This window comes from Ischnura elegans, chromosome 1, assembly GCF_921293095.1.
Source record: "Ischnura elegans chromosome 1, ioIscEleg1.1, whole genome shotgun sequence".
Lineage (NCBI taxonomy): Eukaryota > Metazoa > Arthropoda > Insecta > Odonata > Coenagrionidae > Ischnura > Ischnura elegans.
This window is the reverse complement of record NC_060246.1, coordinates 94,699,172-94,716,274: the sequence shown is the minus strand read 5'-3', so window position 1 is coordinate 94,716,274 and position 17,103 is coordinate 94,699,172. Positions and strand designations below refer to the sequence as shown.

Sequence of the window (17,103 nt, the reverse complement as noted above, 5' to 3'; positions counted from 1 at the left end):
CGTAACTAGCCGGGAAGGCCACATTCACGGCTAGTGAAGGACAATATTTGTATAGGATGGCTCATGAGGGAGCAAAGCAATTAGGAATCAGGTCCCTGGGAGGGAGTCCCATGGAAGAGCGGTGAGTCAGCCCTCGTCGCCCGGGGGCAGGGATGAGTAATTTCAACGGGCGACGACGAACCGTCCGAAGTCGAGGGACAGCGCGCTCCGTACGATCGTCGAGCAATGCTGAGATGGAAGCATTTACGGAGGTAAGCGGAATTTCCGTATACATATGTGACTTCATTGTTTCAAATATGGTACATTTAGCGATGAAAAGTTTCTGAGAGCGAAATAATTAGTTGGAGATTCCTACATCCTGAAAAGCGCTCTACAGTGCCGGATTTTGTGTTGAGATTTTTGTGACGGATATTCTAGTTTTTATTTGTTGTTGTCTTTGCAGTGTCATATGCTTATCATTATGCATGGCATAGGCGAAGTTTATAGTTTTATATTGGGGGCTAGTAATCCTGCTGGAAGTTATCCGCCCCAGTGAAACGGGGGGGTATTGTATAGTCCCTAAGTACTCTTGGGACATTAGTTTAAATTAGCCTCTAAAAACAAAATTTTAGTACTATTTAAGACTAAAATTTATTTATGCTTTTGATGCTTTGGTTTACACTAGGTATACTTGAATGCACAGGTTTTGTACTTTTTTTCCGAAAAATTACCATTTAAGTTGAGGGGGCCAGGCAGTGCAGGTGTTGCCAGGATTTTGAAAGGGGGGGAGTTAACCGGAGATTACCAGGCTTCTCCTAGACCCCCAAAACTCTGCCCATGGTTCCAGGTGTTTATGTCTCATTCAAGGCCTATATATATAATAACAAGTTTACAATAACTCCATACAACAAATTACATTTCAATATTAATCAGGCAAATTGCATTTTTATATTATTTTTTATTAGCAAAGTACTTTGGCATGACATATTCTAATGGTCCTCATAGGATGATTATGACAGATAATTATTCGCATTATAGTTAGAATTTTTCTGGTAGGTAAGCTAGCTTCGAAAACTAATTGCAAACAGAGTTTTATTATTTAATTTGTCTTTAACACCTGTGGGAAGTAGTCTCATGGAGAAGCTGTAACTCAACAACCTGGTGATGATTCATTCACTAAATATATAGGTCTTCTAAAATATGTATTTTCTGGTTCTGGCATTACGGTTGGCCTATCTGGAGTTGTCATGGCTGATATTGGGATAAAATTTCACGAAATAATTAATTATTTAATGAATAACTTGATTAAATGTATCTGACACAGAATGCAAGTTGGTGATAATAAGCCCGCTACAAAAAACACCCTGATAGGTGGGAGAATCCATCATATTGGAGATTTTGAGGTCCATCACATTCCTTGCTCTGGGAAAGAATTGGCTCTTTCTTTAGCTCTCATGACACCAAATTAAAGGAGATATTCAGCTGTAATTGGAACATTTATTTATTCCAGAGAATGATTAAAAGAGCCCATAGGAAGTCATCTTTGAATAACTGTTCTAGCCAGGAACGGAAGCATATAAATGAAGGGAAAAATTTGAACGAGCAACTTAAAAATTCTTACCAAGGAATACCTTTTATGGACCCAGAAAAAAATTATGAATGGGTTAAAGCAAATGTTTCTTCAAGTGATAATGACTCCCTTCCAATAAGAAGTCCAAAGAGTAACAAGTTCGGTGACTCTTTCTTCAACATTAATGCAGAGTTAAACGTAGTGAATAGAGGTGAAGATCACCATAACGAGAGTTCAAATTTGCAGATGCTAAAACATAGTCTTCAGAAGCCAGCTGTTAAAGACTTCATGGAACCAATGGATAAGTCACCAGAAGGCCCTGGATCACATCAAGGTAAATTTTCATTCATTCCAATCTAGGTAGAGGATTTTTGTGGAAGTTTTTGAATGTCAGTTCTTTTATTTAAGCAGCTAACATAAAATATTTCTCCTATTCAGTGATTTTTCTCTCTTAGTAAGAGGTTTACAATGGAATCAAGTTTTAAATATTAATTTCCTCAGTCTCTCAAAAAATCTTGCTCATTCAACATTTAATATATCTTGTGAGGCATATGTTTTCTGATACTGGAAAAGGAATTTAGAAAAATAAGTCAATGAAATCCATCCCATAGTCATTTGTTCATAAGAAGAAAAATACTACACATATAATATCGATATTCATTACTAGCTTCTTTTTTGCCACCTCTTTGAATTTTGGCGGTGAGCACTCCTGTGACCTTACAAGGGTTGCGGTTAGGTTTAATAAATGTAGTAGTTTTTATCATTGCTCCCATTCTCCTTGTTTTTCCCATGCCTATAAACCTGTGAGATGACATAGTGACAGGAATTGAACCACAGACTTCCTGCTTTTTGGGCAGATGCTCAAACCACCTAGCTGCAAAGTTTCTTTAATTACCAGAGTTTTCAACAAGGGAGTATATGCAACCAGATGTAGCCCAATCTATTTTCCAAGAGATGGCTCTGGGCATGGTTCCCACTATCAGGGAAGAAATACATGGAAGAGTAAATAAAATGAAAAAGAAACAATCTCAAATGGGCAGTAGAATAGATATAGCACATGCATTTAAGGGAACTCTTATCCTAACTAGAAGAACTCAACCATTCTGGTCTCACACGTCAAATCATAATCACACCAGTTGCCATAAGCAAAAATACTGCTCACATTTACATATGAACTGTTTGTATATTCACTTATGGTGGCTTGTGTGACTGTGAATTTGGTATTATGTGACCAGAATGGTTGATTTCTTCTTGCTGGGATTAGCATTTCCTGAAACGCATGCGCTATATCTATTTTAATGTGTATATCTTTCTCTCATTTCATTTCCTCTTCCGTGTGTTTCTTCCTAAGTGGCGGGAACAATGCTTCAGAGCCATCTCTTGCCTGTACATGGGAGACATCCATGAGAATCTGTTGAATTATTCTCCCATCAAAAACATTGGTTATTAAAGTAATCTCTGTAGCTTAGTGGTCTGAGCAATAGCCCAGAAAGCAGGTTTTTGGTTGAGGTAAAATTTTTTCCATGTGTTTTTGGCCATCATTTTATCTCTGTACCACCTCTGTGTCCAGTGTCAGATGTTTGTGTTCTATCTCTCTGTTTCTTCTTCTACTTTTATTTCTGCTTATAGTTTCACTTGTGGTGATGGCTAAGGAAAGTTTTCACCTGCCAAACCAAAGGTCAAGAGTTCAAATCCTGCCTAGGTCCCTACCCAGGGCATGGTTGTTTATGATAGTCATTGTTGCATGTTATTTCCTTCTATGTAAAAGGCCTTTAATGAGCTGTTTTCGGGGCGGTGAAGATAAAGAAAAAAATAATAAAAGCTACCATATCATTAAATCATAAAGGCTGTTTGAGTTAGAAATGATGTACCGTATTTATGTGAATATAGTCCCCTCTTTTTTTTCCAAAAATACCGATGGTATAAGTAAAGGGGGGACTAGGTATATTGAAATGCATTTTTTTTTTATTTTCTCAAAAACTGAAGCCTCAAAATTAGGGGGGGTGACTATATTCAGAGGGGTACTTTAGTCGGAGAAATACCCTATGTATACTCCTGAAGGGGAACATCAATTTTTCAAAAAAATGTTTATGTTTTTGGCCAAGTATACCACTTTTTCAATTTTTGTAATTGGACTGTCAAAACTTTAATGGGCTCCAAATCAGCATATAGTAATTATTAGCTTTTATATGAGCCAACACTACCTGTAATTGTTTTTGATTCAACATTTCAGCAGAAATTTGTAGTCTTAGTTCAAGTTTTTATTCTCAAACTATAAACTGCAATTGACATCATTTATTATTTTTTCAGATCCAAACTTGCTCTCTCAATCCAACTCAGTATCACTTGATCATGGTAGTAATAGACAATTTACACAAATCAGCCCTTCAAGGACTCGAGCAGGATTATGTGGAAACATTTCTAACGAAACTAAACCCTCTGACCTTCAATTTAACAATCTGAGTGATGATGTGCTGGATAGGAACAGTGGTTTTCACTCTTACAAAGAAGTTAAGGAAAATAACCAGATAGACTCAACTCTCTCTAATTTCTCTACAAGTGTGCGTGAATGGATCTCCATCAGTGAATCAAATGATAAAAGTTCTGAAATAACTGTAATAGACATGAAGAACAATTCCCACTATCATGACGTGAATTATCATAGTGACAAGGACCATAATAAGAATGATGATGTTGATCATACCAAAATAGCCATGAAAAAATCTAGTATTTCATTATTTATATCAGATTGTGATACTGAAGACAGTGAAGTGAAAAGCCATGAAGTCACTTGCAGGGTAAAGTTAGAAAAAATAGATGATAAAGAAGATCGTTTAAGTCAGCTGGATGAAATTAATGTGAGTGCCATGAAAATGGAAGAGTTGAATCTCCCAGGATTGAAATTAGCACACATAGTGACTGAGAAGTTGCCTCTTTCGCTCATTCATGATTTACCACAGTCTTCAGTGATGGGGAAACACAGCTATTCTTGCCCATCTCAGTTCCATAATGGCAAGGATGATGGCAGTAAAGAGGTGAAAGCAGGAAAACAACAATGGATTCCCCCTTACAGAAAAGAGAAACTGGAAAAATCTCAAAAAATGTGTCAACCGAGTAGGAATACTCAGCTAAGTCACAGAAATGTTGACACTGAAGATAATCAGAGGCCCAATGCTCATAATTTGTATCATAGAAATGTAATGAATTTAGGTAATGCCAAAAATGAGGGCAACTCCGATTGGGATGCTAAGGATGGCATAAGCAGTGGCGACTACAGTGCGCTTTCAGATTCATCCCTCAGTATTTTTAGTGTACATTCTAGTGATATATCCTTTTCCTGTCCATGTTCAACTTCAATCAGTCATTGCTCTATGCCTGAAGGTGTACCTAGTGATTCTCTACCGTACTTGTTGCTTCAGCATCTTAGTCTTGGTAAAAAGGTAGGTAATTTTAAATTTCTTGGTTAATATTGCATTGTAATCAACCACTTAATAGCCTCTTAGTAAGTGTGTAAAGTGGATACACTCATGGATATTAAGTGACCATTTGACTAGAGGATGAATGCTTTCTTTTTTTCTAACATTTCTAGATTCCTGATATTTATGTTGTAGCTTCTGTGGTAGATCTGTAGTTCTTGTCTTACCTCCATACTTTTTAAATTCCCTTATGTCTATAGTTTTTTTAGAATTGAGAAAGGAAAATTTCATCCTTCAGTTAAAGTTGTTCACTTTTTTATTTATACTCGTGTTGGCAGTCGCTGCTAAGGTGTCATGCTTCAATGGAGAAGTGTAGAAGCAGTGACTCATGCTCGTGAGTGTGCAGGCTTGAAAAGAGACAGAGACGTAGTTAAGGGGTGTTGTAAACTGCAGGCAGCGATAATTCCAGATATTTTTGTTTAACTTTTGAAAAATATATTTTTTACTTTAATTACGAGAAATTTTATCATAATCATTTTTTTTAGATTTTCTGAAAAGTCAAACTAATAATTATCTTGCGATTTTTTTTTTCTTAAAGTGGAGAAAATTGGGATTTGAGCATAATGATAATTTATCCTTCTACCTAATGGCATTAAAAAATTTCTCTACTGTCAATGTTTGCCCAGAGCATTTTTGGGAAATTGCTTAAAATTCATTTCTTACTTGCTCGTACGTTTTGAGGTACCTATGTTCTTTTTTGAGAAACTTTGAATTCATTAGGAAAATAACCAAACATTTCAAGGATAGAACACACTAGATTTCAATGGTTAGAGAGAAATTTCACTGCTTACTGACACATGCAGCAGCTCTCCAATATTTAAATGTTCTCAAGAAATACCGAAGTGTAGATGGCCACAAAGAGTGATGAGAAAAATTTTTGAATTATCAGGAATTTTGGCTTCATATTTCATTTTGATTCTGGAGTCAATCACTTTAATTGGCATTCCAAGGTAAAGCTGATTTAGCTCTAAATTTACAGTCTGGTTTGATTATTGGGAACTTTCTTGATACTTAGGTATGTTGGCATATTGTGGGGATGAAGTCAATTCAATGAAAGGGATTGATGGATTATTTGTGGTTTTAAACCAATACTTTCATTGGTGACTTAACTGAAACTATGAAGTGATGTTCTACCTTAAGCTTCCTCAAAAGTGGAAAGAGATTTGAAGAACCAATGTGGATGTTTGTATTCCCCTTAATATACCCTGGATACTCATTCTTGCATAATGGTTCCATCTAATTACAGGTAAAAAATGAAACAATGAAGCCTGTTGGCAATGAAATGAATCATGCCTTAGGAGGAAAATCCAAAGTCGTAGGCTCTGATGAGAATACTGATGAAAGTATGCAGTGTAATTCTGCAGAAACAAAGGTACATGCATGTGATGGGCATTCGAAACTTCATGAGCTACAAAAAAAAGTTGCTGCTGAGGTAACAGTTGCTGATCAAGTTAGTAAAGCTCTCAATCTATGTCATTCATCCTCTGTGTTCTCTGGGTCTTCTGAACAAGTGGAAGGGGAGAGGCTGCTCCTTCTCTCAAGTTAGTCTACTCACTTAATTTACACCAGTTTCGTTTACTTTAATGGTTAAGAAATTACGTATTCCATTTGGACTAACACATGCATACCTACTATCCATTTTAGCTATGAGAAAACAGGCTGCTATTGATGAGATCCATCAATTAAAGTCTCAGGAAAATTCAGACAGTGGCAGAAATGAGTGTATTGAAGTCAGCATTCAAGATATTAAATTACTATTGAGGGATGATTTTATGGAAAAATTATCTGTGTCGCGGCAGCAAGGTAAGATTGGACAATAATACTAGAGAGATGGTCCACATTTAATTACTGTTTCATATGATTATCTAATATCAATATTTGGCATATTGCAGATATCTTCTATTTCCTTTGTTTGGTGCACTATAAAGAAACAATTTTGGGTACAGAGGCATTACCAGCAAGAAGGGGAAACTCAACCATTGATTTCCCATCAAAAAATATCAAAATAGCTTGTGAGTTGCTGGATGACTTACGGATCAACTTCAGTGTGTACATGCTTCAAGTTAAGTTCAGTAAATCAGATAAAAATAAGGGAAAACTTAATAGGAAGTCCATTACAGAGGATTCAAATAATTGTGTAAGTAGTGATATGAATAAGGTCTTTATTTTGGGGGCCTGGAATAATGTTGTCAGGGTAGAGGTCTTGGCCTAGGTGAACAACCCCTCACTCCTGCTTTTAACAACACTGTTTGAATTACCCCACCAGTTGAATCATTATCCGCAGGATATAGATGAGTGCTTATATGTCCTGTGAAAGTGTTGCATATGCGTCCAAGTTAAGGGCATGGGTGGAGATAATATTTTTGAAACAACAAATCAATCCTCAATAGATGACAAAAATCCATTTATTTCCTTGCTTAAAATATGTCAGAAATGCATTGAGTTTGGTCTCATTCTTTTTAGAGTTACATTCACATTCGTAATATTTCAATCCAATAAAAGTATACATATTACAAATTGCCGAAAGTCATTGCTAGACAGCTGTTGGGATGATAAGTGACTTGTGCAGCAACTAACCTCCAGAAACGGGGGGGAGCTCTGAAGCAGTTAGGCTGAAAAAGTTCAGTAGGCGAGAAAGGGGTAGGCTTGAAACACGTTTCTATTGTTTCTGCGTAACTTTATATTTTCTTTCAAATCTAATGATTTATGGCTTTCGTAATATGATCCCTGAGCGAACTGAGACCTTTTCTTTGATTTCGGAGAAGAGGAAAGTATCAGAGAGGGTGAGGTGCTGAATGGAGGGAGACGAAACATGTACCTCGGGACCGTGATCTTAAAACAATCAATGCGGGAAAATGGTACTGTGGGGAATGATAGATGCAGGAAAATACATAGTCTGTATGGAACCTCATTTGGGCAGTGAACGATGAATGCGGGAACTATAAATCAGGCTTCCACTGCACATAGCAAACTTGAAGAGAGCAGTTAACTGAAACATTCAGATGAGTATTAGTTTACATTACTTCATTGTAATGTAACACAATCTCAGTAATCTGGCACATATCCAACTGTGACATGGTCAGGTTATTAATTGATTAATTTTTATCTCCGTGAAGTAAGTGCAAAAGTGAAGGAAGCTAATTACATAATATTTTGTAAAAACAATCAAAGCCAAAGGTATTCTTGCCAAAGCAAAAGGCATATATAAAGCTGTTGACACCTACATATCAATAGCTTATGGCTTTTACATGCACTATCATTTCCAAAAGTCAGATAGTACCTTTGCTCCACTCACTGTTGAATGAATGGCGTGATACTCTGGAATAACTCTTGAGGGTTGGTGCACAACAGTGGCGCAGCGAGGGGGGGTTTTGGGGGATAAACTCCCCCCCTCCAGAGCTCACAGAAATTTCTAAGTTTAATCTATTTTACTTAATTGGATTAATATTGCTAATAGAATAGTGTGCAGATTTATAAAATATCCCTCATGAGTCCGTAAAAATCACTATTATGAACCACTTATCTTAAATTTTTAAACGGCTGTAATTTATGGAAACCCTCATAATCTATCTATGGTTATAAGATGTAAATATATCTTAAGAATTGGAAAAAAAATCTGAACATATTAAATAAAATTAAGTAACTGAAAAATTTTTAAATCTGAAACGTTGCTAATTCCAGAAAATAGCCTTGGCAGTCTTCGTACACCCCACCTGAAATGGGCTGGCAGTAAAAGGGTTAAACAATATACACCCACTCATTGCAAGCATGGATGCGAGTTTCCCAATCCCACATCCCTTCCCCTAGGGCACTGCTATGCATTTTGACTCACAGGTATTCTACTCCCATAGGGGGGCATCCATTTAGGCGACGTGAGGTGTTTAGTGGGAGGGAGGGGGTCAAGTTGAAACTCACCAAATCTCAAGAGGGGGGAGGGGTCCTTACAAGTATCATGTAATTTTTTTCCACAAGAAACAGCGAAAAATTGTAATCTTAGTAATCTTACATACTAGTATTAACTAATGTTAAATAAAAATAATCAAACAAATTGTTCTTCTTTTAAATAAGTCCAATACAATGAAGCATAGATTAATGTATTTACCCTGAAAATAGACATTTTGAACAATCTCAATTGAGATTATAAGGGCCACAGTTCTTGTGAATCGTGTGCCAACCCTCAAGAGTTTTTCAAGAATGTTGCCCCATTCATACATATAATAATGGAGTAGTATAGTTGTACACCGACTTTTGGAAATGATAGTCCTTTAATAATCCTTTACAATGTTCTAAGCTTCTATGCTGCCTGATGTATGATTCTTGGTGTAAACTTTAAAAATGTGCTCTTCCAATTTTTTCATTTTGTGCACCATATCCTAATAATGTCAGAACCAACTCTTCTCTTCTGAAATAATAAGTCTCACTGTAATTATGATTACTTTAGCACTTCCAGGTACTGCCTAAGCATGGCCAACGCTCCTTTTTTTCTTGTGGGCTGATGACCGAGAAACATAAAGAAAAAACGCCCAGCGGGGATGAGAATTTTCAAACAAGGTTACCTTGTTTTATTCTGATAGCCCAGACAGAATTACACCTCCCACAGGACATAGATGAAAATTACTTCACTCTCCATCAATATGAGGTGAGATTATGAGCAAAACATCTCTTAAAGTAAGACCTTTTCCTTAACCTCATTTCCACCTAGTTAATAAAAATAGCATAAGCTACTGGCGTTTAACACTAGGTCAAAACCTTTTAGATAGTGCATGAGAGTCTTAAAGGCTTGCTATTTTAAATTAAATTGTCCTTTTATCTCATGAGAATGTCAAACAGGGAAGCCAGGGATTTGATGAAAATTTGGTAGAAAGTTATTGATGAGTATTTACATATCAAACCCAATGGGGCGACTAAGCTAATAACGCTAAAATGCAGCAACAATGGATATTTGTGCCTTTTAGCTATGGAGATGTCTATTGCCGAAAAGAAAGGGTAAATGGTGAGTTCTGTATGGAGAATGCAATTTTTTATATCATGACTAAGGGCTATAGTAGCAACATCTCATTATAGGTACAAATTACATATTAGGTTCCTTAAAAGTATGCATTTCAGTTTACTACTGCTCTGAGTTTTGGTGTAAAAACTTTGGTTCTTAGCATCAAATTAATGATTTTATCCTTTAACAACCATGCAAAAATATCCATTGAAATTTTAGCATTTGTAGCTTATGTATAGGGTAAAAATTCTACCTTGCTTTGCCGCTCAAATGATGGATGTAACCCAAAAGTGGGGTAAAACTGTAACTCACAAATCAAGAGTTACCTATCTGCTAAATTTAGTCAAAATTCCAGACCCAGCTTCAGTACATCACCATCAAAGCTGGCAAAACTTCACATGATACTACATATTTTCTTGAGTTTAATGAGGGCATCCTTCACATTCGGAAGAAAATATTATCATGTGAAGGTTTATTAGCTTCCCTACAGATGGTAGATAGCATTTGTTCTTCTGAACTTAAATGGCTTCCCAACCCTAGTAAATCATTCATCAGCAGATTGAGTGTAAGCAGAAGAAATTATAACCCTACTCCAAACTTTTATCAGCCACTATAGATTTAATGGAGATATGTTATTATTAAATGCAACTATAGCTATTAGAATTACATGTACACAATTTTCCTAGTGGTAACTTGACAAGATCCATTGCAAATAAAAATTAGTACATTGAATTCCACCCACAGTTATCTTTTGCATATTATACCATATTTTCATATTTTTCCAGAGTAGTTCTAATGGAGAGATCATTCAGCCGTTGTATGATGCAGCACACTTAAAAATTAGCTGTGATTTTCCTCCAAGAAAATTGGATGTAATAATGAATGAGTGTAAAACAAAATGTGAAGGGTTCTTGACTCAATTTACCATGATAGAAGACATAGGAGCTTGGGAGAGAGGTTGGTGGTGCTTAAAGGGATCGTATTTAATGAATTGGAAGTATCCTGAGGACCAAGATAAGTCTGTGAGTAATTCTCTTTCATGCTCATAAAAATGTGAGAAATAAAAAAATGCTAATATTAATTTTCTTTCTTTCATGGGAATTGAATGTGAACATAAAAGCCTCCACGTGTGACTTTAGATTTAAAGTTCTGCGTGGAAGAAGTATCACCAGTTTCAAGGTTAAAATGTGCTAGAAATTACACATTCTCCATCAAAATGAAAACTGAGCAAAAATTATGCTCGGGAGAACCCACAACTTCCCTCCCTCTTCCATTGTGTTTATCTGGAGCAGAGCAAAAGGAGTATGTACATTTGTTTTAATTTCATACTTTAAACTAACATAACTCTTAGGGTAGACTTTATTTATACTGAGACTGCCACAATGTTTTCTACCAGTTAGTTAAAATTTCAAAATTAGCTATTATGTCTTGTTTAACTATCAAATAAAATAAATAGAAAGCTGTTCTATATGCAAGTCGTATATCAATGGAACACATCAGCATTGTCATAAGTCAACAATCGTAAGATTGATTTGACACAGCTCTCCAATCTGCTAACCTTTTCATAGTGACATATTTCTTCTTTTTTAGATCCTTCATGGGTCATCCCCTGCCCCTCCATGATTGGATCCATAATGTGGTTGACTAAGTTGTGCTGTATTCTCCTTAAGGTTTTCTGAAAACTCCACTTTTCTCCCATTCTTCTTAGCACTTCCACATTACCTAGTTGATCCATTTTATCTTCTTTGGTAGCACCACATTTCAATTTCTTCCACTCCTGTCTCCTTTGTAGCTGTCAATGTCTAATCCTTGCTCCCATAGAGAACAATGCTCCATTTGTAGCATCTGATGAATTTTTCCTCTCTTTAATTTTATTTTCTGATGTAAGAACATTCTTTTTTGTAGAAAGCCTTCTTCGCTTATGCTATTCTATTTTTTCTTACCTCTTTCATTGTTGGTTATTCAGCTTCCTAAGAAACAAAACTCTTTCACCTCTTCAAGATTTTGTTTTCCTAGCTCAATGTTTGTCCAAGACCCCTCTCTTTTGTCTCAGTCTTTTTTTTTTGCTGATTTTCAGTTGATATCTGACCATTGTCCTTTCCATATTTGTCAAAGTCTTCTTCAAATCATTCTGTCTCAACTATGACCGCTATGCCATCAGCAAAATTGCATCACACAAAATCCTTCTCAGTGGATATTGACACTCAAAGCCTTCTCTTTAATTTCCTAAAACGGCTTTCTCGCTGTAAACATTAAAATTTTTGGGGGAATGTGCACACCCTTGTATCACTCCTCTTCCTATTATTTCATAGTTGGGTCTAAATTTTGTTACAGCTACTTGGTTTTTATATAAACTGCAAAATTCTATGATCAATGTACAGCACTTCAATTCCTTCCAGAATCCATTCCACAATATTAATGGCCTTCTCTAAGAGGACAAATTGTATGAAAGTCGGTTTGCTGTACTCCATTGTCTTCTCTTTAAGGTGTCTATAGGCCAAAATTGCTTGTCTAGCACTTTTCCTACATCCAAATTGGTCCTCATTCAGAAATTCTTCTGTGCTGCTGTAGATGATTCGCATCAGTATCTTTGACAAATGAGTCATCACGCTACAGGTCCTAAAATCTTCACACTTCTCTGCTCTATTCTTTTTGGGAATAGAAGTGATGATATTCTTCTGGAAGTCTCTTGGTATCTCTCTTGATTACATTTCACATATGGTTTGTGCAGCAGAATTTAAGTCCTCTATTTTGCATTTTTTATTATCTCAGCTTTAATACCACCTACTTCTGCTGCCTTATTCTTTCGCTGGTTTCTTATTGCAGCATCATATTCTGATCTTAACGTGGTGGCTACCAATCATCCTTTTCCAATTCACTGTCTTCTTTGGTAATATTTCTGATGACTTTGCTTTATTGCATTTCTCATCCAGGTATTCTTTCTCTCTCTTCACTTGGTAATTGTTTTCAAAATATCTCTATGCTCACCCTTTGCTATATTATATCTTGTACTATGTTCGTTAAATGCTTCCTTACTATTCAATAAGCCATTTTACTCCCCACTTCTTCTTGAAATGCACATTGATGCTGTGGCTTCTTTGGTTTCTGTAATTGCCATGTGTTCTTCACTGATTTAATTTCAGATGGCATTTTATCATCACAAGATTGTGATCACTGTCAATGTATGCCTTCAGGTAGCTTTTGCAGTCCATCTGGCTCCTAAACCTATGCTTCAATAATAAAACACATAGTAAAAATTCATGGGTCGTAACTCATTACCAGCCATACCTTTTATGAACAGTGATTATGAACAAGGCCAAGTGCATGTAGGTTGACTGTATTTTAACTTTAACAGCAAACCACTTATGCATCATAATGTTATGCAGCTTAAAACATTTTTTAAGTACATTGATTGTGGAAAAGAGACAGACCCCCATTGTCTGATTGTGTGAATTTGGCTTATTCTGGGCACACTTCTGGATTATTGCAATCAATGCAATATCGATTACATTCACATTTTCTGAATGCTATTGCCACTTTCAAGCACTCATGTATACCTAGACTAATATCACAAATACATGGGAATGGATTTTTTGTATTTTGAGTCACATTTGCCACTAACATAGCCAAAAGTTTATTGTATACGTTGGGCCTCGAAGTTAACCTTTCAGTGTTTTACATTATGTATATTATAATTAAAATTTGAAAGAGATTTCTGAAGTATTATAGTTCATATTTTGGTATTGGTGAGTTTTTATGAATGTGAAAAATGTTTGCCAATTGTCCAATAAATCCACAGGGGAAAAAAACATTCGCCTTCACAGGGATTCGAACCCGGATACCCCGATTTCCGGTCAGGGCGTCCTCTCCTATTGAAATTTTTGGCCTTTAAGTACAACTTATTCAGTACAGTCCACACATTTCCTCATGGGAGAATGACGCCTCAGTAGCTTAACTGGCTAAAGCACACTATAGAAAATCGGGGATCGAATCCCGGTCAAGGCAAATGATTTTTTCTGTGGATTTTTTGCACAATTTGTGCATTGCGGGTGAATCCGTAAAGTTATCTCCGTGGTAAGTCCCGGTGTACTTAAAATTAATAAAAAATAGCCAAGTATATTGAAATTAGAATAATTTCTTAATTTTTCCAATGAGGAAAAAGTGTAGCAAACAATCAGAAACTCAAATGACTGCAAAATGTTACTACATTAGAAATAAGTAAGGCATTTTATTACATTATGGAATTCATTACAATTCACAGGCACATCCTGTCAGCAGATACCAGAGGAGAAAGGGATGACTGGTGTGAAAAACTGAATGGCATATTAATCTCATTGCAGTCCTGGAAGTTAATTAACTTGACCCATGTGAACTAATGGCATGAGTTGAAATTTATTTATTTCAGCTCATTTTTGAATTAATTAGTTGCTTTATTATTGTAATAAATTGTTCAATAAAGCAGATCTCACTAATTTATATGATTATAAATGAATATATGCACTTATTTTATAAGTAGCTTGTAGGTGAAATTATAATGCTTCAACCACTGAAATCAAGACTAGAAAAGATGCTTTCACCAATATACTTAAGGAAAATAATGCAATTCGAGCAAGTCAGAGGGAGTTATACTCTAGTATTTCACAATTTTTAATGGTAGTCCTAATGCATGGGAACTGTATAACCAGACAGCAGTTCATAATGCAAGAGATTTCATTTTTAGTCATATTTTAATAAATAAAAGTGCTTAAAAACTGATCATTAAGTGATACAAAGGTCAGAAGAAAGACAAACATTAGTCATAAAATAAAGTTACATGCACCAGTCATTATGCAGTCTTGGTTTTGGACACACGGCATTTTCAACAAAGCTTCCAATTTTACCAACAAAATCCACACTTGGTGACTGACTAATCCTCAGATATAAATATTCCATCTTCTTTAACATAAACATTGTACATTAAACTTTTGATTTCCACCCCATTGTTTAGAATGTATACTGTAAATGTCATGGAAATGGTAATAATGATGGAAACATACTATGTACCATTATCTTACACACATACTCATTCATTTGCACTCGCCTCCATAAAATAACTTCAGGGCCATGAAAGACCAAAAATGCATTCTCAACACTTCACTTGTGAGTACAAAATCAGGCAAGGGACATTTAATTTAGTGTCTTCATTTAGTTGATCATAAAGCCTTCCAGTACTCCAATGATTGCATGTGTCAATAACTATTAACAGTCAATTTAAACAGACAAAATAGATTAAAATCACAGTATTTTTAGTTTCCACTTTGGAACTGTCCCACTATATACACATTTTCATTAAAAGCTTCCAAAATCCATTGACTCGCATCCATGCACCTACACACATTCACAAGCTGCGGTATTCCTTCGCTGAAGTAAAAAGTGATGTAACATTACTCAGTGACGACCAGTGTGGTCCTCCTAAATTTTAGGGCTTCCTTAAAACTGCTGAGAGTTCCACCAACTACAACATAGGCAATTACAGCGGTGATAACCATAACAATATAAGCTGGTATCAACGTTGCGAAATAAAGTTCCCTTCGATTAAGAAGAGTAAGACAAGACACCAACATGTGACTTCCTAGAACCCATAACAATTGAAGATAGTTGTTCTTGTCGACGGCGGAGAAGAATATCACCCCCCAAAATGTATGTAAAAGTATGATACATAACGAAGTTGCAGCAGATGTTACGAAGAACATGTCTGTTCCATCACGCAAACCCATTGTCGCCGGTCCAATTGCATCCGCTAACACATTCACCAAGGAAAATGCTCCACTCATTACACCAAATCCAAGACCAGAAACATAAGCTAAAACGTGTTTACTATTGCTTGCATGTGTTCCAGCGTCAGTTACCCGACGTAGGCCCATCTCTGCTTTGCACAAGAGTTTATAAATAAGGAATCTGAAAAGTTCTTGAAACAGCACTGAAAACACCAGACCAAAGGCAAGGTAGCTCTTGAGAGGAATCACCAGGAACCATAGTATGGACGAAAGTAACAATGATAACAGCCAGAAGAAAGCACTTGCAATCAAAATAATAATCCTTATTGGATCTTTGGCTATGGTGAATGTGAACATAGCAAGAGGAGGGCCAAATGCTATGAACGTACATCCAAAAAATTCCATTAACGTCATCGTGGATGGAATAAGTACGGAAACTATGAGTGATTTCCGTGAATATGTATGACAGTTAACCAAATATTGAAAATTACCTTTGTTTACTTATCGTAAATGCAAGAGAATTGTTTACGCGTTTGGATGAATGTAGACTATGGCCCTGAGATGAGCCGGAGAGCAGTAAAAGAAGTGATGTGTAAGTCACACAGACGTGCATCTGTAATAAAAAACCACACTTAGGATGCAATCTTTAAATTCAGGCAATCAATGAGTCACACAAACAGGTCATTGATACTTTTCAAGAAGACCCTCTTACCAGTGAAACTAGCGATCTCTCACGCAGATTAACATCAGACAGGAAACATCGAAGCTCCGTACGTTTTTTTTTCAAAAATTTCACACACCACGAAACGGCTTCATCCAATTACACTTATTACAATTTGCAATAATCCGTCATAATTCACTCGATATGCCCCAACCACAATACTCGTCAGGTGCGATCACAGCGATAGTATTTCAATTTTCGACCGATCGATTCGATTAAGACAACGAGCTATCGAAGTTGTTCGAGGGATTTCAAAAGCCACGCATTGCCTATAACTATGCAAAATCTGCTTTGGATCGAGGAAAAGTGAATATTCATCACCACTCTGTAAGTAGTTTGAATTTATACATTTTTTTAAATCACCGAATAAACAGCTGGTGTGAGAAATACACTTTGACAACGATTACTACTTCTGTACGCGATGTATGTATACATGACCATAGAAATGTGTTTCACACAAAAAATGTGTTCCTCACGACTGGCGGACCCAGCAATTTTCCCTTTATTAAATTCAAGTGATTTATATAATTTATGCTTAAAATTAAATTCTTGAAAGGGATGATCACACACTAATGTTGTGACTCAATTTTTACATTTTTAAACAAGGGCTT

The 17,103-nt window shown here is 36.1% G+C and overlaps 2 protein-coding genes across 3 annotated transcripts; one reads left to right on the top strand and one right to left on the bottom strand.

Annotated features, from left to right (window-relative positions):
- The first annotated feature begins 92 nt into the window (after window positions 1-92).
- On the top strand, window positions 93-15,119 carry LOC124166521. 2 transcript variants are annotated; one of them, XM_046544068.1, is made up of 10 exons: window positions 93-251; window positions 1,490-1,883; window positions 3,860-4,989; window positions 6,272-6,566; window positions 6,670-6,828; window positions 6,918-7,162; window positions 9,467-9,664; window positions 10,801-11,037; window positions 11,136-11,317; window positions 14,277-15,119. In XM_046544068.1, the coding sequence occupies exons 1-10, from the start codon at window positions 153-155 to the stop codon at window positions 14,389-14,391; spliced, it is 3,054 nt and encodes a 1,017-aa protein (XP_046400024.1). In that variant the 5' UTR covers window positions 93-152; the 3' UTR covers window positions 14,392-15,119. The 2 variants fall into 2 exon arrangements, with proteins under 2 accessions (XP_046400024.1, XP_046400032.1); XM_046544076.1 differs by lacking the exon at window positions 93-251 and adding an exon at window positions 1,194-1,382.
- Window positions 15,120-15,311: 192 nt separating this feature from the next.
- On the bottom strand, window positions 15,312-16,675 carry LOC124166534 (gamma-secretase subunit Aph-1). The gene is made up of 2 exons (XM_046544088.1): window positions 16,484-16,675; window positions 15,312-16,384 (listed from the first exon to the last, which is right to left on the bottom strand). The coding sequence occupies exon 2, from the start codon at window positions 16,183-16,185 to the stop codon at window positions 15,439-15,441; it is 747 nt and encodes a 248-aa protein (XP_046400044.1). The 5' UTR covers window positions 16,186-16,384; window positions 16,484-16,675; the 3' UTR covers window positions 15,312-15,438.
- Window positions 16,676-17,103: the final 428 nt, after the last annotated feature.